The following is a 22,886-nucleotide window of genomic DNA, read 5'->3' as shown; positions in this document are numbered from 1 at the left end:
ACGCAGAGGGCACACAGGCTGTGAGTGGGCCTGTCTTCTTGGCAACACAGACGCCATGGGCAGGCGTAGGGCCCAAGGAAGGCATGACGAGCAGGACCCTCAGAAGTTTCGAGCCCAGCGCGAGGGGCCCTTCTCATCTTGTCTAAGTGTTACACTGCTTCCTCTCCTTCTAGAAATCATCATCAGAGGAGCTGTGTCCTTCGGAGTAACACTTCGAAACAGAGACTTTCCAAATGATGACGTGAATTAGCACATAGAGGAAAAATCAAAAGACGTATGATTTGTCTTGAGCAGCATGCAAACATTGGGGTTTTCTGCAATTTAAGGCCATATATAAAATAAAGTGGAACTGGTTGATTTTGTTGTTTTTTTCTGTGCTTTTTTACACAGTGTGTGATTCAACAGATAATCTCTAGGGAGGAGGAATAATGGTAGGGAGAATGGAAAAGACTTTTGCTCTTCAGTTGGTACTATTATTCTTAACTGTTGCGTTTTTTCTTTTGATCATAAAGATATATTGCATTTGCATTAAAACAACAAAACAGTAAAGATCTTCTCTTAGTCCCTTCTAATAGTCCCTTAAGCAAAGATAGAAGTTTAAATGTTGAATTTTATTATCAGGCATAGGTCTTTTGATCCCCAGATGAAGTATTGCCAACACAACCTATTAGGTAATGTGATAAATACAGAAACTCTATTTTTTCTTAATGGCAACATTCACATTTTAAGCAAGCTGTCAGTAGCCAACGGCTTTGCTTGAGTTGCCTGGTTTAGCAGATGTCTTTGTTAGGAATGCGACAATTATCACCATTATTTATTTCACTGAATATCAAGTGGTACAGAGGGAAGCCAAGTCCTCTTCAATAGCGCACGTGGTAAATTACATCATGCTCTCCTCTCACATGTCTTCCTCTTTGTTATTTGCTTTCGAAATTATCATAAAAAGATACATCTGACTTAAAACTAAATGCAGGTCAAAGTTGATATCAACTGTCACACAAAACTATGTAGGTTACATAGGAAAAAGGAAAGTGTTCTTTCCAGCTACTTTACTTGCTATATAATACCAGTTCATATCTACTACGGAGCACTTAGTCTGTACCAGATAATGAGTAAGCACTTTACACACATTCCGTCTTTTAATTGTAATCAGAAACTCCCAGGGTATTTGCATATATTCTGTCACTTGTACTGTGGTTTCCTCCTAACATATTATTATTTGTTATATTAGCCACTTGCTTTGATATGGTGAATATCATGAATTTTTGTCCACTGAATAATTCCTACTATAGAAGTTCTATTATGAATAGTAAATTTATATTGCAACAAAAACCAAATCATTAAGGAAAACAACATAAAATTCTTGCTCCCCACATTAAGCTAAGTTTTGTTCTTAATTCTATCAATTAAATCCAGGCAAGTCTTGATACAGAATTCAATTCAATAAACAATAAAGCAACTTCTATGAGAATGCTTTACATTCACTGGGTTGGATACAAAAATGAATTAGACTTTGTCCTCTTCTAAGTGTACAGTCTGATGAAGAAAAGAAACAAATGGATGTCAAGACAGAGTATGGTCGATTCTGTGTTCCAGATATCAACCAAGTATTTAATTATGTGGGGAAGCTCTTGTTCTGACCTTGGTGATAGGGAGAGAGCATTTTGAAGAATGATTTGAATTGGGCTTTGAAGACCAGTTAAACTTGCAAAAGCTTACCTGGAAGGAAGGCCACCTGACCGAGACAGTAGTTTAAGAAAAGGCAACTGAGCACAGGGATTGTTTGGGAGGACTAGTCATAGACCAGTCTGCGAGAGTTAAGTGGGAGATAAGACGAGAAGGATGGATTTGGACCAAATCATGGAGGGTTGTGACTGTAGAAGGCATTGGGTGGAAAAAGAAAGTTTTCGAGCTTGAAGTGACATGCCCAGATCTGAACCTTTAGAAGATGACTCCCCAGCAATATTGAGAAAAGCCAACATTTGTTATTGGTGGGAAAGAACTAAATGCAAAAGCACTATGTGACTAGCAAAGTTGATTTGCTATTATTCTACTAAATGGAGGAAAAAGAAAGTAAAAACAGATAGGTAGTGGTCAAAGGACACTTTTCCAGTTTGAGAGTGTCAGGTATGGAGATGCCGGTGGACGATGGTAAAGACCAAGGTGTGGTAACTCCCAAGAGTATCTGAGGCAGAACAAGATGGAGTCACAGAGAACAAGGGAAGGAACTGGTAGGCCAGAGAGTTAAGAGGATTATCGACATAGATTTTGAATCCCAAAGAAGAATATACTGGTTATAGCTGAGACTTTTTTTTATATGACAAAATTCACTTTAATGTGGTATTAAAACATAGGAGTAGCTGGAAAGATACTTGGAAGGAAGACACTCAGCTTTGTTCATTCAACAAATACCTATTGAGCCATGTGCTTAATGTGAGACTGTACTCAATAATAAGCAGGATATGGTAGATTCTTCTCAAATAATAGTTTAATTAATACTAACATATTACTTCCCAGGGTCAGAAGGTACAACTTAGCACCTGAGAACCTTGTATGAAAAGTAGAAACTACACACTGGTTACTTGGAAGAAAAAACAATTATTGGCAAGTTAAACCCAGTAAATCACCTTATACTTAAGTAAATGGTTGAACCCAGTAAATAATAATAATTCCCAAGAAATTGCTTGTTTTCAGTGTGAAACTACTAATCACTCCCTAATGCTTTGCCCTAGAATGTAAACTTTCACACGCGGAGACTCTTTCTACAGCCAAGGAACCCAGACCTACAGTGTGTCTCGAGACTCCCTCTCGGCTGTCACAACACTAGCTCGGTGGTGGCAAATCTGGAGGCATTGAATGCAAGGACCACAGCAAACGAGGCTCACTGGTCCTTTGTACCCCAGATGGAGACACAGTCACAATTTTCTCAAGTTCTAAAAAATAAATAAGCTGTTTTTTTAGAGACAAGTACAGTGACTTCATTATATACACTCATCAGGAGATTGGACAGAGCTTGGGATGTGGTAATCCAACTCAAAGAGGAATTGTTAGTCCCACATGGAAAAATATATGTCAATGGGCTCTAGGAGTACATGCTATCTCTAAATCTCCCCAAAGAATGCTGATCTGGTCCTGAAGCATGTATTGACATATGTCTTTGAACAACTTTTAAAGTAAATTCAGAAGCCCTATTCTGCATCCCATACGTTGGCCCAATATAGACACAACGTTGACTATTGTTGAAGCTATGTGATGGAGGTGAGGGTTTAGGATACTTTTCTCCCTAGGGTGTATATGTTTGAAATTTTCCATAATAAAAAGTAGAAAGGAAAAAAAAAGGAGATGGTTGTGTATAGCTGGGAGTGATGAGAACAACTTTCTTGCTGTTCTCTTTCCTGGTGACATACACAGTAATCTTTGAGGTGTTAAACCTAGCTCCCTTTCCTCCAGAACAAATTAGAACCACTTACACTAATATCTGGGTGGTGTGACATCGTTATTGTTCCACATATTCCTCATGCCACATAAAACTCTTCCAAGTGCTGTCATTTCATTTACGTCCATGGAACTTCTGTAATCACAGGCATTCTCTCAAATAGTTGCCCCCATACCCAAAAGCATCTTAAAAGAAAACAAGTTTTAATCATGGTGAACCAACCTGTAGTAACAACTAGTATGCACCATTATTTTAATGGCAATTTAAAATTCCATGGCTAAACAGCTTTGTAAGAAAAACAAAACAAAACAAAAAAACACCCAGCAGAAAGCCTTCATTTACACAATAGACATCTATTAAGCACCCATGGCTGCCAAGAGGATGCACTGGTCTTGGTTGCAAAGCATGCTGGGAAGTTCTGCAAGGGAAGAGTGGGTGAAGACTAGTGTGCTGGCCCTTGCAGTGAGGGAAGGGGAGCTTTTAAACATGCAGCTCCTCAGGCTCTGCACACAGAGCCGTTTAGATCTAGGGGGTCGCAGGAAGGATTGAGAACCACTGGTCTAAATCACCAAGTCTCAGGGGGACCAGAGCAGACTCTGGTCTGACTGAAGCTGGCCCGCCATCCACGGAGTGTAGTTGGTGGGTGGAAGGCAGGCAGGATACGTGTTTGAAGCTGCATCCTGATGGCGGAAAGGATATGAAAACAGGGCCCAAGAGAAAGGATTCAGCAGGATTTGGGCAAGCAGTCAGGACTCAGAGGTGACTGGGCTTAGGTTCAAGGCTGGGCTTTGGTCCTGGTGTTCTCAGCAAGGACCCAGAAAGGATTGATTGTACTATATTGGGTCCTTTCTGTGTCACAGGCACTGTGCAAGGCCCTTTACTTACATAATCTCATTCCATCCTCTGACAGCCCCGTGAGATGGAGTGATTTGCCCTCGGTCAGATGGCCAGTAAGAGGATGAGTTGTATTTGAACCTAACTCTGTTCTGACTTCAAAACATGTACTCTTTTTGCCCCTCCATGGTACCTACAGGGACTGGGGCAAAGCCTTGTCAGGCTCACCCAGAGGTGATAGCTAGGAAGACCGTTTGACTGTACGAGTAAGGGCCTCTGCTCTCATGAGGCATCAGGCAGCTATTTTCACACACTTACTATTGGATAAATAAACAAACAAACAGAAAACAACTCCCAGTGACTTCAACTGACAGGGTTCCCATTCCCAGCATTATGCCCCAGTGAAATTGGCAACATAGTGAAACTGGCAACGTTGTCTTTGTGCCCCAGCCTCCCAATCATGCCTGTTTCTTCCCCAGTCCCTGAGGAGGGGCCTGCTGTCATGCTCTTCACAACGATTCACACCTAGTAATACTTGTCTGATGACAGAGGAAAGCACTGCACTTTGAGGGCCTACAGTTTTTGAACAAAGAACAAGGGCTTAGAGGAACGAAATTGCTATTGGAGGCAGAAACTAGGAAGGATTTGGAAGATGCGCTGAATTCCCTGAAATCACACTTGCAGACAGGCTGGGGCACATTCAACAGATCCTATTGCTATCTGAAGAGAAATGATACAATTTCAGGAGACAGGATGATCAAGAGTCCTGTTTGAGATTCTCTCCAAGTCCTTCCCACACCACTGCAGCAGCCTATCTGCACAAAGTCCTCATTTTCTCAGGGAACAATACGTATGTGTGTGCTTCTCACAGAACGGTAACCGGAGGGCACAATCCATTAAAGTTTCTTTCTTTTGATAACTGGAGTTATAGACCCAGACACTGCTATGTTAGTATTCCAAATACCAGTACTGCCCTCCCCTACAATAAACAAACAAGAGTGGCTCTCCTGGTTCTCCCTTTACCCCACCCCCAATCATTGTTCAATGAGAGCTCAAGATCATGGAAGTTTCCTCTACTTATCGAAATCACTTGTAAGTTCAAAATCATTCGGGCAAATACTTCTGATTAGTGGCTATGAGATATGTATGGGCAGGTAGGTAGGCAGGTAGACTTAGCTTTAGGTTTAGACTTAGATTTATAGGTGGTAGTTTATTTACTGAAAGAATACAGTAATGACCTGTAAATGTGATTTATAGGTCACATTTCAAGCTGGATGTCAAGCTGGATGACAATTTTCTGTATCCTGTATATATAACAGAAGAACATAATTTTACAAGGCAGCATGATAAAGTGGACCAAAGAATTAGCTTTGTTGCTTATTAACTGGGAAACTTTTGCAAATTACTTCTGTGAGCCTTGCTTTTACCATGATAAAATAAAAAGAGTAAAACTTGACTGGACAAATTTTTGTGAAGACTGGGTGTAATATACGTGAAATGCCTAATTAATGCCTGGGACATAGGGGCTCAAAAATATTTGTTGAAAAAGAACAAGACAAACAAATGAAAAAGAAAAACTCATAGACACAGACAATAATTTAGTGGTTACCAGAGGGTAAGGGGGTGGGGGGTGGGTGATGAAGGTAAGGGGGATCAAATATATGGTGATGGAAGGAGAACTGACTCTGGGTGGTGAACACACAATGGGATTTATAGACGATGTAATACAGAATTGTACACCTGAAATCTATGTAAATTTACTAACAATTGTCACCCCAATAAATTTAATTAAAAAAAAATATTTGTTGAATCAGTAAATAAGATGCTCAATAAAGGTAGATTTTATTATTTTTTACAGTGTTTGTCAATTTTATAGCTTTAAACCTGTCTACCCCATGTTCCTCAGGGAATAATTTAAAAACAAATGGTTTCATTTTTAATGATTAAACCAAACATATCTGTTGAAAAAGTTCAAATTACCTAAGTATGCAATTAAAAAGTGAAAGGCCCTACTGAAAAACTCATACCTTAGACGTTACCACTGTTCACAGTTTGATATATATCCTTGCAGGTCTCTTTCTAGGTCTATACAAATATGTAATTTCTAAACATGAATTTGTACTATACACAGTGCTCTGTAACTTGAGTTATTGACATAACGTCTTGGACATCTTTCCAGGCCTACTATTCTATTTGTATGGTTAGACAGTAATTTACAATACAAATTTCCTATTAATGGACAATTAGGTTACTTAATTGTTTTTTGCTGTTTCAACCAGTGGTGCAAACATCCTTATGTAAATATTGTTCTGGCACATATGCTAGTTATTTTTCTAAGATAAATTTCTAGATGAGGAATAGCCAAGTCACAGGGTACACATGTTAACTAGACTCTGCCAACTTGCAGGGACAGTGTTATGGGCTGAATTGTATCCCCTCAAAATTCATGTCGAAGCCCTAATCCCCAGTACCTCAGAATGTGACTGTATTTGGAGATAGGGCCTTTAAATGGGGTGATTAAGTTGAAATGAGGCCATTAGGTTGGGCCCTCATCGAATGTGACTGGTGTGCTTATAAAATTTGGACACACTGAGAGTCACCAGGGTTGTGCATGTAGAGAGACCACGTGAGGACACGGAGAGAAGGCAGCCACCTGCAAGGACAGAGATATCAGGAGAAGCCAAACCTGCTGACACCTTGATCTTGGACTTCTAGCCTCAGAACCATGAGGAAAGGAATTTCTGTTGTTTAAGCCACCCAGGCCGTAGCGTTTTGTTATGGCGGCCTGAGCAAATTAATACTGAGGGGTTATTCTCAGTCTTGGTAGCCCTTCTCCTCTGAGGAGAGGTCCATGTGATGTAAGCAAGCTGTGCTAGTCACTTGCTCCCTACTTACTTGATCTCATGCTCTCTCTGTCTCTTTCTTCATGGTCCTGACCTTCCTTAATCATTGAAGTTTATTTAAGAAGGGTTGTTTACTGTGACCACTGGGGAATTTGAAGGATCTTTGGATGTTCGTGAACAATTTGTTTTTTGATATATCTCATTCTGGCATGGCATTCAGATAATGGGTAGAAGTTACTAAGGTGTTTTCTCATTGAAATATCCTCCGTTTTTATTATATGAACAATGAAATAATGAGAAAAAATAATCTTTACCATATACGTTCTCTCACATTTCTTTCACTGACTGATGGGAGTAATAGCTCACCTTTGTAGATTATTTTAAATTAGATAAATCTTAGGTTTATTAAATTAAGACAATTAAATTACCCTAGATCAACCTAGGGCTAGCTCGAGTTAAAGCTCCCCTTGAAGCTGTTCTAACACATTTTCTCTCCTGATCACCCCTTGTCCCTCAGCCTTCTTTATATCTGATACATGTGCTTCTGCAAGAAAGAGGTAGGAAGGAAACGCAAATTAGAGGGTGTACCTTCTGTTCCAATGCCATCCTCAGTAACCCTCACATATTTGACATTCTTTCGATTTCCTGAAGAATGACTCACCCAGAATGACAGAGCCACAGTAGCTGGAATAACTGGTCTCAAGGTCTTCTAATATTTCTTTTTTCCTTCAGCAATTCCTTTTACTTGTAAAGTGAAAGATTGCTCTGCTCTGCTGGAGACTGCTGCGTGTTGATGACAGAAGGAAGGGAAAAGGGAGCTATCAGCCAGTGATTGAAAGGTGGGTTTTACTTTTGGAATCTCTTCCTTCTCTTTTTCCTTCCAGAGTTCACTTTGATTGCTTGAGCACAGCAGATCTGGCAAGGCTTGTGCTTACTCTTCCCCAGCAGGTTAGTATATCATGGGAAGCTCAGAGTCAGGCCTGCCTCTTATCTAGAACTGATCAGGATGGAGGGAGAAGGGTAGGAAGCAGCTGGGCTGAAACATGAGAAGTAAAGGTGGATCTGCTCTCTTCCCCCAACCTTGCCAATGGCACTATCAACTGGGCCTTTCATTTGACTATCAAGGTGAAGCCAACTTCACCCCCAAACAAACACAGAAGTCTCGAAAAAAACAAAACAAAGAAATCTCTGCCCTTTGACACCTGGGGAAACAGTTTTTTTCCGGACTTTTTTCTCAGTGTGTTTGGATATCTGTGTGCAATGGAAGCTGGGGATAAATTAAGGAGCAAATACAAATGTAATAATCTCTTCCTTTTGTCAATATTCAAATTCTATTTTTTTTTTGCCCTTTCTTGGTGTCCCTTTTTTTACTCTATTCAGTTTCCTAAGCCATATATGAACCCAAAAAGTATATGCAATTATTTCCAAAAAATATCTGGGTGCCCACGATGGGCAAGGCATTATATTAGGTTTAAAGATGAGAAGATAGCTAAGACAGACCTTGAAGACTATCTTCAAGGTCTGTAGTCTCATGGCAAAAGCAACTCATGGTCATGTTAGCTCACAAATTTGCAAAAACAACTAAATTTTCTAAGAGAAAACATTTTGTCTAGCGCTCATTGACAGCATCTAAATGTCTCTGACATTTAGCTCACACCAAAAACATATTTTGAAACAATAAGCATTGAATGAAAACTTTTATCAGAAACAAGGATTTCAGAAGAGTTTGCTCACTTGTGTGTCACCAATTGTAAGAGGGAAGAGTTACATCCAGACCATATGTGAGCTATAGGGCTATCATCTGCAATACATCTGCTTCATTTAAATTCAAATGTGAACATTTTTAGTTTCAACAGTTGATATTGTGACCTTATACATTGCATGGAAAAATAATATTTGAGGAAGATTTTGAATTTGGTAGATAGCTGATTTCGAGTTCTAAGGTCTCTTCCAACTCTTAAGATATTAGATTGTGTTAGAATGCAAATGTAGCCTTTTGGAATAAGAACTCCAGGAGGAAATATCTATAGTTCAATGCTTGTGTTTAATGCTGTATTCCTACCATTTTGGATGATAAAGATGGCCATTATTTTGGTTTCACAAAATCTGTTTATTTATAGTGGTTGGTTGGCAAGCTGTTATCATTTACTGCCAATTTTTTTTTAAGGAGCAAATCAAGTAAAAAAAGCTTTTCAACTAAAAACCATAAATAAATCTCAACCACGATTCCTTCCGTGAAATGGATCACATCATGACTAACAATTAACATACACTATTACATGCTTTTATTTTTATTTTTTTGTTTTTTAATTTATTGGGGTGACATTTGTTAGTAAAATTACATAGATTTCAGGTGTACAATTCTGTATTACATCATCTATAAATCCCGTGTGTGTTCACCACCCAGAATCAGTTCTCCTTCCATCACCATATATTTGATCCCCCTTACCCTCATCTCTCACCCCCATCCCCCCTACATGCTTTTATTTTTAATCAGATGCTTAAGTATCTCCCTGAAATTGAATCCAATCACTGTCAAATGATCCGAGAGATATAGTGTAAGAAAGAGCCCGTTACATTGTTAGGAGCCTCACAAAGCAAGGCAGTAATGACATAGTAGTTAAAACCTATCACTAAGCATTTGTCCTCGACCAATCAGTCTCCATGGTAATCCAATGCAATTGCTTCACATAAAGCGAGAGCTTCGTCTGGCACAGGCATTTGCTTCCTCTCTGAACTTCCTGTTTTCCTAGATGTGGTTCACTGAGGTGTGCCTTCAGGAAAGTCACTCACTCAGAGGTCTGCTAGGAAGCATGTTTGGAGAGGGTAGGTTCCAACTATGTGCTAAAACGATAGCCTTGTTCTAACCTAATGCGCATCATCTATGTAAACTTCCCTAAGTTCAATTCGATTCACTTTCTAGCCTCTTATATGGCAGGAGGCATTCAATCATTGCCAAAATCAATATATTAAGTCTGTTTGTTGAAAGCAGCTGGTTTCCCATAGAACCATGTGTCCCTATTCCCTATTTCAGTCAGTTTGATTCACTGATACAAAATGCCAAAGGGAGTTGGCAACAATGGCCCTTTCCACTTATAATAGATTTTATGTACTTTGGATTTTCCTCCAGTATTGTGCTCAGTGGTATTTTTACTGTGTAATCAGATTGGAGAGCTCTACAACAAGGTGCTGACTGGCAAGAAAACCTCAAGGTAAATGGCTTCCTCTCTTCTGTCAATCACAGCGGCAACTGTGCTGCCAGTCTATTAGCAGGGACAGCGGCTAGTCCTCAGAGCAAGTGGGGCTCTCATCTGTGTTAGAACCAAGTTTCCAGGACAGCCTTGGAATTTGAAAACTCCTTGAGCTTCCAGTGATAAGTTGAGATAAATCAGGCCTCCTGGGGCAGTCAGGATTCAGACATCCTATTTCTGCTCTGCTTTCTCCCCCACTCCCTCCTTGGCTGGTGGGAAAAATAAAAATCCCTCCTTCTAAGGTAAAGAATTTAAGAATGGCAATTATTTGTTATTTAAATAGCTATTTTGCTGTTTGTTTAAATGTCTGGTCTTCAGGTTGTACGGGTCTCTCATTTTCTTTGGTTTTGTTATTACTACTATGTCTTTTGGCTTCTCTTTCTCTGTGGGGTGAAGTTTGATCTTTCCAAAGGAAGAAGTAGGAGGTTTTATTTTTCCTAATTCTTGTTCATTAGTTGTATAACCTTGCAAATGTACTGTACAGATTCTTAATCTATAAAAGGGCATGTCAATATTTGTTCCCTTTCATTTGCAGAACGGTAACACTGTCAATTATTTTAGTTAGATTCTTTGATCTCAGTAGAACTTTGATTACTATGCTATTTAATTATGAATTTAACACTGGAATGCACTATTCATTTTCAAATATTTAAAAGTTAAATACAAAAATATGTAAATCATACTTACCTCGATTCCCTGTGTTTGTCTTTCATAACACTTAAAAGAGATTTTGTGGATGGCAGACTATTTCTCTTGAGGAATATCTTGAATTATGATGTTTCATATTCTAAATCTGATGTGAACAAAATATACTCGCATATTCATTCATATAAAACTAGTTTCAGCTTTTGAATAAGTTGTATCATCTTTCATTTTCACAAGGAAAAAAGTTTTGTTAATGGCTCTTTATTTTCCACATCATTTCTCAATCCTCTCCTACTATTTGTCCTTCAAAGAGGGAACAAAAAGCATTCAAGGGCTTTTTGGATATTTGGATATTACTGTTAACAGGGAAATATTACAGATTGCCTAACCCACTTCATAAAATACACACTTGAAATCTCAAGCTCCTCCCTTACCACCCAACCTATGCCTGCTAAATTTTGGCATTGTAGAAAACAGGATAGACTTGTTCTATGAGAAGTGCCATCTCACTTATACTGTCACTTCTGAGTTGGCTGGCCCTCAAGGAAAACCTTCATATAGTCTTAATACCATCCACAGGTCCTTCTGCTTTTACTAAGGGTAAAAGTACTTGAAAATTGTAAAAACCATCCTACCTTTTCACTAGACCAAATGTCTAGCAAATGATAATAGAATTCAGGACAACAGAGAAACAAATCTTTTCACCTGAGTTCTTATGTACTGGAAAAGTATGAGGTCTTTGAAACTTGTCTCAGGCTTCTACAAATTCTGAGGCCTTGAATAAATCACTTCACTTCTCTGAACATTGGTTTTCTCAAAAGATGAGGGTAATATCTATTTTACAAAATTATATGGATTAGATTAGATGGATGTGAAATGGCTGGCTATAAAAATTCTCATCTTCAACTATCAGATTATAATAGGTAATCCTGGTTCTAACACCAAAGCTAGAACGTTGGTCCATATTTATCATAGACAATTACCAAAATAACACTATTTGTATAATACACCATAGTTTACAAACCACATTCACCTAAAGAATACTTTTACTTATGCATAGTCAGCTATTAAGCATAGTGTTTTTTGCCTATTCAGATGTTAATTTGGGCATCTGGGGGGAAGCTTTGATTAAGAAACATTAGGCAGCTGCATGCCAGGGTTTTAGCAAAGTGACATCATTAATTATTTAACACATCTACATTGAACATGCATATAATATGTGCTAGTGCAGCAATTCTCAATTATTTGGACTAAGGGTGGTTTTGCATTCTTACAAATTATTGAGGACTTCAAAGAGTTTTTGTTTATGTGGAATATATCTATTGATACTAGAAATTAAAGCTGACAAAGTAAAAAACAACTTTATTCATTAAAAAAACAATAAATCCGTTACTTATCAATATAAATATTTTTATGAAAAATAACCATATCTTCCAAAACCAAAAGAAATTAGCTTCTTCTGAAGAGTGCCATTGTTTTACATTTTTGCAAGTCCCTTTAATGTATGGCTGAATATAAGACAGTTGAATTATTTGTGCATTTTTTTGCATTCAATCTGTTGCAATTATCACACTTCATATAGTCTCTGGAAAACTCCACTATGTGATTGTGACAGAATGAAAATGAAAAAGATTATAACAGTCTTAGTGTTAGAATTAAAATAACTGACTTCATGGATCCCCTCGCATCTCAGAGATCTCCTCCAAGGGTTCCCCATTCCATACATTAACCACTATGCTAGTGCCTAGTACCGTCATGACTCAAGAAATATTTGCTAAATGAAATCATGAATACCATACCGTGTGCTAGGTGCTGGCTATATACAGGTGAACAAGGCAAGAGTCCCTGCTCTTAGGGAGTTTAGACTCCAACGAAAGAGACAACTGTGTGCAAAACTGTGCTATTAGCACCACCATGGGAGTAAATATAAGATACTTTGGGTGGGGGTGAGAGGATACCTTGTCCAATCTTGGGAGATCAAGGAAGGCTTTTAGAGAAAATGATGGCTAAGCTGAGTCTTAGGAGAAAGCCAGGTAAGGAATGTAAGTGTAAAAAGGAGAGCAAAGTGTCCCAAACAGAAAGAACAGAAAGGCTTCCTAGGATTTAGAGAGAGGACAACACATGGTAGGTAGGCCAGAAAGGAGGAACTGTATCATGTAAGTTTCCTGAGGAAAAGTCTGAAGACTTCAATCAAGGGATCAACATAGTTTAAGTTTAGAAAGGTCATTGGGTACAATGTGAAGAATGAGTTGGAGTGGAACAAAGCACCAGGCAGAAAGGGTACTGTAGAGAGGTGAGGCATGAGATAATGTTGGCCGAGCTAGAATAGTAGTAGTGGAGATGAAGAGAAATGAAGAGATTAAAGATATACGAGAAGGAAAAACTGACAGGACTTTCTGAGGGTCATAGGAGGTGAGAGAGAGGGAGGGAGGGGCTGAGTGTAAAATCCGTCTTTCTGGCTTAGGCAACTGGGTTGATGATACCATTTAGAGACTGGAAACATAGAAGCAAGTATAATGAAAACGAGGAGTTTAGTTTGGGATACATTGCTTTGAGATATCTTGGAACATCAGGACATATATTTTGAAGGCAGTCAGGAATGCAGATTGGTAGTAAGAAAAGAGAACGGAACTAGAAATTTATATTTAGGAGTCATTCACATGGAAATGGTCACTGAAGCCATGGAAGTGAAGAGATCACCAAAAGAGAATATAAAAAGTGAGACAGCAATAAACTGACTAGGACACAACTCTGAGGTACATGGATATTTAAACGACAGACAGAAGACGGAGGTCCTAGAAGTTACAATACTGTAATATAAAGAAGCCAGAGATCTAGGAGGATACCTAGGAACGTGTGGTTTCTCAAAGCAAGGAATATAAATGCAGCAGGCCATGACCTCTAGCACAAAATGCTGCAGACAGGTCAAGTGAAATGAGAAAAAGGGTCCCTTGGATTGAACAAAGAGGTTGTTAGTGACTTTGAGAATTTCAGTGGAGTGGTAGGGACAGAACCCAGAAGCTTATGGAATAAAGAATCCACTGAGTGAAGCTCCTGGGAAGACAGGAGGAGGACAGAATCCAGAGGTCAGTCACAAAGAGATAAAATGCAGAGATCGTGTAGAAATCTGTGCCTCAGACGGACCAGGGGGAGACCTGGTCCACGGCAATGTTGGAAAGGATGGATGTGGATTCAGGTAGGCCTCTGAAGGTGCAGGCAGGAAGTTGTTGGACTTCCTCTCTGATGGGTTCTATTTTTTTTTTGCTGAGAATAAATGGAGCAAATGGAGACTTAGGAAACAGTAGATAATCAAGACACAAAACAAGCTGTTTCCTTAGATAAAATGTCCTTCACTAAAAAAAAAAAAAAAAAAAAAAAAAAAATATTACTTGGAAGCATTTCAAGTATACACAATGATACAGAAAATAATTACAATTGAACACCCATGTACCTTCCACTTAGCTGTAAGGTTTTGCCACATCACTTTTGGCAGAAAATAAAACATAGGTACACGTGAACCCTTGCTATATTACATTCCCTTTTCTTCCCTTCTGGAAGTAACCACTGTTCTGAATGTGGTATCTATCATTTCCTTGTGCTTTTCAGTTTGATCTCGGTTTTTCACTCTTAAGCTTCTATTTATTGTATACCATATACATCTTTCTACAGCCTGCTTTTTCCCTGTCTCATTATTATGTTAAGGAAGTCTCAGTTCACACTAGGAGCTTGAGCTCATCCGTATCCCTTGTTTAGTATCTGTGCATGTCAATTGCTGCAACAAGGTAACTTACTCATCCAAATTGTTTCCGTAACATAAGCAACACTGCTATGCACACTCTTGTACCGGCTCACAGTCATTTCCTTAGATACATATTTATAAATATATATATATATATATATATAAATTACCATGAGCCAGCCTACATATGTGTCTGCCCTTACCACGCAGCTTAACAGGAAAACCAATACACGTGCGTGGATTGGACAACGAAGACGCCATTAGTTTCCAAGAAAGGCACAGAAAGCCCGCGGGTCGTTCTGAGCAAAGTGCAGCTGCTTTCATTGGAAAGCATTCGGGGATGGCTCCCAGGACCGAGCGACACTCCCGCCCCAGGGCAGGACCACACAGCTTTAGCCCCCGACTGCTCTGTAAGGGTCACCCCGTACTGTCACGGGTGCCCATGCATTCCCACGAGCGCGCCAACTCCGCGAAGACCCAGCCGGGCTCCAGCACGCGGGGCCGACACGAGCGTGACCGTGGCTCGCCCGCAGGAGGAGCCGCAGTGGCGGACCTGTGGGCCGTGCCAGGCCCCCGGACGGACGGCGCTGGGGGGCCGTGGGGGCACCCAGGGCCCATCTCACTCTTTCCCGAGCCAAGGAAGTTGAAGAAACGGGGATGAATGGGGGCACGGACACTTGCCTCGAAGTGTCTCTTCATTTTCACTCACAATGCCGCCAGGTCAGTAGCCAGCAGCTGAGGCGTGGACGCGGACCCGCCCTGAGCGCCGCTCCCCAGCCTGGCCGCTTCCAGCGGCGCCTCCGCGCCTTACGCCGATTCCGTAAGGAGGCGCCCAGGCCGACCGAGCGGTTCCCGCAGCTTCAAACCCTGACGTGAGATTGCGTGGGGCGGCTCCGACGGCGGCCATCTTTAATCCGGGCAAACGCCCACCCTCGCGTCCCAGCCGCCACTCCTTCTCCGCCTCCCCAGACTTTTCCCTGACAAACACGACGCAGTTTAACCTTAGACGCAGTGTTGAAGAAACACGCCCAGAGGCCTGACTACCCACGGCCCCGCATGTACCAAATCCCGCCAATTTAAACATGGCGGCTAAACCCGAGCAGCAAAGGAGCGCCGACGCCAATGAAGTCATGCTCGCAATGGAGCACGGCGGCGCGGCCGGGAGGGAGTAATCTCGCGAGACCCGAGCCCGCCTCCGCGGTGCCCGGAAGCCTCTTCTGAGGGGGCGGGGGCGAGGTGAGAGCGGGAGGCGGGCGGGAGCCGGAGGAGGAGCCGCTTCGCTGTCGCTGGCGTAAGCGAGGCAACGACGCCGGGCGGCTACGCCGCGGCATTGGCGTAGGTGGCTTTGGAGAATCGGCGGGCTGCGCTGCTCCCGGGCTGGTCGCGGAGGGGGAGGGGATGTCGGTCAGTGCGAGATCCGCTGCTGCTGAGGAGAGGAGCGTCAACAGCGGCACCATGGGTGAGTCTCAGCTTTGGGCCGCCGCCGCTCGGGTCGGCGGCTCCAGACGCGGGGGGCCGCGCGGCGGCCGGCGGGGGCCGGGGAACGCCCTGGGGCGGGGGGGGGCCGCCGCGGAAGGAGGTGGGCTGGGGGCGCCGGCGGCCCGGGCGCGGCGGCGGCGCCGGGGGGAGGGGAGGCGGCGGCGGTGACAGTTTGAATTGAACGTGACGGGAGCCGCGGCGGCGGCATTTCCTGTGCGGCGGCGGGCGGGCCCGGGGAGCCGGAGCGGGAGCCGGAGCCGGAGCCGGAGCCGCGGCCTCCGCATCCCCGCGCGGCCCGAGGGCTCGCCTGTGCCCGCCCCCGGCTCCCGCGGCCCCGGCCCCGAGGCGGAGCTCCCCGCCGGGCAGCGGGCCTGGCGGGCGTCGGGGGTGTGCGCGCCCGGGAGGTGGGGGCCCGGGGCGGGCGCAGGATGCGCGGCGGCGGCGGCGGAGGCTCGCGCTGCCCTCCCCGCCCGCCGCTTCCTCTCCCCGGGCGCGGCCCGCAGGCGGGCGGGGGCGGGAGGCGCGAGCGCGGGGGCCGCGGAGCCGGCAGGGCGCCGTGGGGCGGAGAGGGCGCGGGGGGCGCCGTGGGGCGGAGAGGGCGCGGGGGGCGCGGGGGGCGCGGGGGGCGCGGGGCGCGGGGGGCGGAGAGGGCGCGGGGCGCGGGGGGCGCCGTGGGGCGGAGAGGGCGCGGGGCGCGGGGCGCGGGGCGCGGGGCCGCCGCCCTGCTGGGAGGCCCGTCCCCGCTCCCTCCCCGCGCGGCCCGTCGTCCACGTGTCCCGCCGCCGAGCCCCGCGCCGCGTGTGTGCGTGTGCGTGGGGACTGGGACGCAGGCCCCGAGGGCTTTCCGCGGCCGCGGCCCCTTCTCGGTTTCGAATCCGCGCTTTGTCGCGCGGGGCCCGCGGACCCGCCGGGCGCCTGCCGCGTTCCCGCATCACACGCGTGGGGCTGGGCGCTGACAGGTCCGCTTTCCGAGTTCTTGGGCCTCGTGTTGATAAGAGGGAAGCGTGTCGTCCTGCGGAGCCCTGAGCACCGCGCTGAGAACGCGCACATCGCGGGGCGCTCCCCGGGCCCCCCTCGGCGTGTGTGCGGGCAGCCCCCGCCCGCTCGGCTGCCGAGCGCGTCGTCGTCGGAGGAACTTTTTAGGCGAGAAACGTGCGGGTGCAGATGAAGTGACACGCACGGAATCCGGTGCACCGAGCGACGGCACCTGAGCCGGACGGAAACACTTAGGCGCCCGTCGCCGCTGCCGGGACCCTTCTTCCTGCGAGCGGCCCGGGGAGGACCGCGGGGGAGGGGAGCGACCGGTCCGCGCCCCCCAGCCGCTCCGGGGGTGGGGCCGGAGGCGGGGCTGCGCGCGTGGACGGGCTCGCGGGCTCGCGTTGGGCCCGTGCGAGGCGCCCTCGGTACAGCTGTTACAAGTGTCGCCGGCGCCCGCAGGCGGCAGAATGGAAGTTCACAACTGATGGTAGAAATGTGTGTGGTGTTTATATGTCAGGTGGGCTTTAACTGACGGAAAGGATGTATTTGTGTAATTTACTTCACAGGTTTTCGTTTCCGGGTTTCATCTGGCGACAAGGTGCTCAGTACAGAACCACACGGACGGTCGTGTTATCAGTGCATTACGTTATGGAAGTTTTACTAAATGGCTTGTTCGGATCTGTGCGTTTTCCCATAGAAGCAATCTTAAAGAAGTCCACGCCAGGACTTCTAAGCTAGGCTGACACAAGACAGGACCCCTAAAACGACCTTAGAGCGGTTGTAGAGGGTTAGCGACAACAGCACAGACAGACAGACAGACAGACAGACAGACACCCAAAAAAAGCTTGGGGAGGAAGAGGCGTTAGCTGTGTGGTTTCCAGGGTCTCAGGCATGTGGGATGGGCGGGTGGCAAGACCCGGCAGTGAAGGTAGTGGTGGAGAGGTTTGGTTTCGGACGTCTTGGGATTTGATTGCATGCATTTTCACTGTGTGTTCTAATCAGGGTTTTGACCGTGGAGTATTGTTACCTGACTAAATTACCAGTTCAGAACCATGTTTCACGTTTTGAGTTAATAAACTATATTCAATTTTTGATTAGCAGTTGAAATTTTTATTTTAACTAACATTTATGCATTTTACCAAATCTTAAGACAAAACTTTTTGTGTGTTTTTTAATGTAACTAAGTTTGGACTGTAAATGGCATAAGATTTATTGTACAATGAAACTGATGTCGAAAAAAACGTGTTTTTGCAGAGTAGAGTTTTAAGGTAGCGTGATTATAGGTTAGGCCTGCCAGATGAGCGCATACTGTTAAATGTAGACTGTTGGTCTCTACAGCGGTGTTTTACAGACTGCAAGTTGAGACCTATTAGTTGGTCTTGAAATCAATTTTGTGGATTTCCACTACTGCTTTTTGTAAATTAGGAAAGAAATATTAGGTTGGCACAAAAGTAATTGTGGTTTTTGCAATTATTTTTTAAGCTTTTAAACTGCAATTACTTTTGCACCAACCTAATAGAAAATGGCAGTACATTGCACTTAGTATAACTTTTTTGGGGGTGCTAAATTTTGTTTCATAAGTATTGTGTTGGGACATAAACTTTTTTTAAAAAATTAAGGATTGTGATAAAAAAACAACTAGAAACACTTGGAAGATGTACAGTATAGATGGGTCAAGTCGAAGGTTTTTAAACCTTATTGTAGTACTTGGAGATCTTGGTGTGAGGAGGAAAGACTTTAAATGCTATCGTGGCTTTTTCTTACTTGGATTCCTTTATTCTATACTCCATATAGCTAGTGTGGTTAGAGAGATTTGGGGCCTACTGCTTGAGAGGAGGTCATCTCCTAAAGCCAGATTGAGAACCACTGCACTGGGTGATGGAGATCCATTGAAGGATCGTAGAAGATGGAGAAGAAAGAAGTTTTTCTGAACCATCTAGTCCATAATTCTTCCTTCTAGAACTCCTACCACTTATTACTTAGTATATCCCACACTTGGGAATCAGAATCACGGAGGTAGTTTCGTGTGTGTGTGTGTGTGTGTGTGTGTGTGTGTGTGTGTGTGTGTGTGTGTTTCAATGAATTTTTGTAAAATGTGATCAGTACTTACTGGACATACAACATTATACTAGGTCAGTATTTTCCGAAGTATAATTGAACCTCATGCATGATGGTCAATCAGGGCCCTTTGTATAAGTACCCTATATAGGTGTACCATTTTTAAGTCTTTTAATACCATATTTTCACTACACAGATATTTACCATTATGTTATAGTTGCCTACCGTGTTCAGTACAGTAACATGCTCTACAGGTTTGTGGCGTATAAGCATCTAGGTTTGTGTAAGTGCACTCCATGATGTTCTCACAATGATGCAATTGCCTAATGATGCATTTCTCAGAACATATCCCTGTTGTTAAGTTGCTCATGGCGGTGTATGCATAGGTGACGATTTATTTAACATGTCCCTTTTCTGGTAGACTTTTGTTTCCAATATTTTGCTATTCTAAACCATAACATGATGAGTAATGTGGGACATTGATCATTTCACACGTGTTAGTATCTCAGAGCTTCTGATTTCTTTGACACAAGACACTTATCAGTTAAAGCGGTAGCATTGATGTTAAGTCATTACTACTTTAGGACTTCAACACTCAAGTTCATTCCTTTAACAGATACATGTCTTGTGCCTGCTGAATGCTGGGCGCTAAAGAAACTGAATTAAATGCCTTGATAGTAGAACTGGAAGGAGTGATGATTAAGAGCTTAGATTTTGGAGTCAGACTTGGATTCACATCTCTAAAGCTTAACTGAACCGTAGGGAAATGACAGCTTTTTCTGTTTTCTTCTTTGTAAAGTGGGAATCATGAAGTTATTGGAGAATTAAATGAAAATTAAACAAAATAATACATGGCAAGTCTTCAGCCTAGCATATAACAAGCACTCAGATCTTAGCTTTAAAAAAAAGTTATCAGACTACATGGCAGTTGACTATTTACTGTTCTGCCCTCCATTGTAAGATTCTTAAAGTCAAGGACTGTATTCTTTTCACTTTTGTATACAGTTGGAAGAGTACAGAGCAGGATACCCTTTCCAGTAGAAAAGGTGAGTCTAAACGTGGGTAGGTGTGATTAGGCAGAAGCGGAAGGATACTTACTCTGAACTGAGAAATGGTGGTGGTGTAGGCTATGAGGCTAGACAGGTAAGCAGAGATCTGCTGTGCTATGCTGAGGATGTTTAAAATGTCTCTATTGAAGGATTTTAAGCGAAGGGTGGTAACATGAGCATCACGATGCTAATTCCCGTAGGGATAGATAAAGCACTAAGGGAGGGAGGGGTGCAGCGAATCGAGGAAGGTTAATGGAGCAATTCTAGGACCAAAAGAGGAGGGACATAACTAAGGCAGTTGCAGAGCGCATGAAGTATAGGGGATGGTTGTGAGGTATGTGGTACGTGAGGGGATGTAGGTGGTAATGAGTCCGGAATATCTGAGCTTTCTGGAGTGTATGGATGATGAGTAGGTACCATTTATTGAAATAGGCAATTTAAAACATCGAGAGGGTCGAAGGACATCTAAGTGAGCATGTCTGGTAGAGTCTCAATATTAGGAGAGACATCGTGGATGGAAAGTAAACATTTTACGATTATTGTAAATTTATTCATTTGTGCTTTGACTTTTTATGTTTAGTAATTCAATCTGCCATATTGAACCAAAGCTATATTGTAGTTGGGTCAATAAATTTGTTGGTACTGTTTTTTTAAGACTTGGCGGGTATTTGTGGTTTGGTGAGCAGAATTGAAGGAAACTGGAATAAAGTGAGTTATGTGAAACCTCTGCGTTCTTCAAAGTTAGACACACTGAGGTCACCAATTTATTGAGTAGTATTAAACTGTTTACTTGCTTAAAATTTCCATGGCATGTTTCACAGTGGTAGTTGTTTCAAACTAAGGGTCATGCTAGTGTTTCTTTGCACCATGACATTTTGTATTATATATTCAAATTGTCCATTCATATTGTAATCAAAGTACTTTCTTTTGTAAGAGAAGAGTTTGGTATAGTCAATCAGTTTTAGAGAATACTGTAACTTTTTTGAGTAAGATCGTTATTAGTGTAAGAGCAGACAGAATCTTTATAATTTATCTTAGTGCTTTCTGCTTATACTGTTATTAAAATAACGAGTGTATCACTTCATTTGTTACTTGTAGCATTCTGGGATGTAAGGCGATCTAAACAAGGAACACTTTTTCAGTAACTAATATACCTTCAAGCATCAACATTTTTAAACCATTTTTAATTTTAAAAAGTTTCATAAATATTCTTAGTTCCTTTTATGATTTATTTGAACAAATTAACTAGGAGGAAAAAACCATTAAGCTATTTCAATCATTGAAAGTTACTTTGTGTTCTTTTTTAATTACTTTTTTTTTTCAGGGTTGTAATTAGTGGTATATTAGTGGTTAGTGGTTCTTAACTCTGATCAGACATTGGAAACACTTCCAATGCTTAACACACTTGGAGGCTCATTAATTCACTAGGTGTAAGGTGGGGTTCAGAAATTTTCATCTTTATTTAAGTAATTCTGACAAACCCTTAGAGTTGATAACCTCTGGCGTGAATTACATATTATGCGGTAATATATGTCAAGGTACTCTGTAACCTCTTAAATTTTATACAAAATCAAGGTATTGATTAGTATTTAATATAGTTTTTGGTGTATTAACCTATATGAAAGTTATTTTAAATATGTATATGGTTTTCCAATGTTGATATTCAGATTTGCCAATCATTTTATTATTTTGAAGCATTTCATAGTTTTAATATTTTAGAATTTTAAGTATTGTTTTAAAGAGTATCTTTAAACAAATCTCTTCCGCTTTCCCCAGTTATTTTCCTAGGATATTTGTTAGTTTAGTACATTAAACATGTTTTAACTTACATTTCTTATATTACTGGAGACATTTGTTATGTGTAAACTGATTAACCTTCCTATTTTCAGTAGAATATACTGAACTTATTAAAATCAACCATCAGGAATATTTGTTTTTATGCTATGATATAATATGGGGCTATTAAATAATGTAATATGAGAGTCGTTTTTGTTTTTAACTATACATAACTTTTTACATTTTATTGCTCTGTGGATATACCTACCTTCTTCTGTCCTTGAAATTTTGTAGCTATCTAGTTTGCTGTTACAAATCTTTGTGTTTTTGTTGCTCGGTTTTTATTTCATGGTTCATTTCTGTATTGAAGGTCTGCTATCTGTTAAGCATTGAGTTAGGTTTCCATTTCTGTTTCCCAGCTATATTCTGTATAATTGATATGCTGAGTGAAAAGGAAATAAAGTAGAAATGATTCATGTTTTATGGATGTATAAAATAATGTGCAAATAGAAAAGAACTTTGGAAATCAAAATATGTAGTCATTGTATAATTTGCATAGACCATACATATTCAGAGGACAACTTAATAGTCTTAGTTTTCTTGTTGCTGAGAAGGGTGAATTGAGTAGTTAACATCTCTCTCTGTAGTTTAAATTTGGAAACATGAGAATTTGGCCTGAAAGAATTAAATTAGTGATCCTAGATAGAATTGTAGTCAGTCTTGTCTTGGGTTTTGTATTAAGAGTATAAAAGTTGGTCTAATGCAGAACAGCTAGGAGTTACTTTATAAGATAAGATG

The 22,886-nt window shown here is 42.2% G+C and overlaps 1 protein-coding gene and 1 long non-coding RNA gene across 2 annotated transcripts in view; one reads left to right on the top strand and one right to left on the bottom strand.

Moving 5' to 3' along the window:
* Window positions 1–15,602, bottom strand: part of LOC308510381 — a 37,784-nt gene extending 22,182 nt beyond the window's left edge. Inside the window, exon 1 of the long non-coding RNA XR_013995333.1 lies at window positions 15,430–15,602. This is a non-coding gene — a long non-coding RNA (uncharacterized lncRNA). The remainder of the gene's footprint in view (window positions 1–15,429) is intronic.
* Window positions 15,603–16,031: 429 nt separating this feature from the next.
* Window positions 16,032–22,886, top strand: part of SEPTIN7 (septin 7) — a 45,354-nt gene continuing 38,499 nt past the window's right edge. The window contains exons 1-4 of the mRNA XM_081079380.1: window positions 16,032–16,327; window positions 16,421–16,783; window positions 17,058–17,370; window positions 17,458–17,692. Coding sequence (XP_080935506.1) covers window positions 16,147–16,327; window positions 16,421–16,783; window positions 17,058–17,370; window positions 17,458–17,692 — 1,092 coding nt within the window. The 5' untranslated portion in view covers window positions 16,032–16,146. The remainder of the gene's footprint in view (window positions 16,328–16,420; window positions 16,784–17,057; window positions 17,371–17,457; window positions 17,693–22,886) is intronic.

Source organism: Rhinolophus hipposideros (assembly GCF_964194185.1).
Source record: "Rhinolophus hipposideros genome assembly, chromosome: 18".
Lineage (NCBI taxonomy): Eukaryota > Metazoa > Chordata > Mammalia > Chiroptera > Rhinolophidae > Rhinolophus > Rhinolophus hipposideros.
This window is presented reverse-complemented; position numbering and strand designations above follow the sequence as displayed.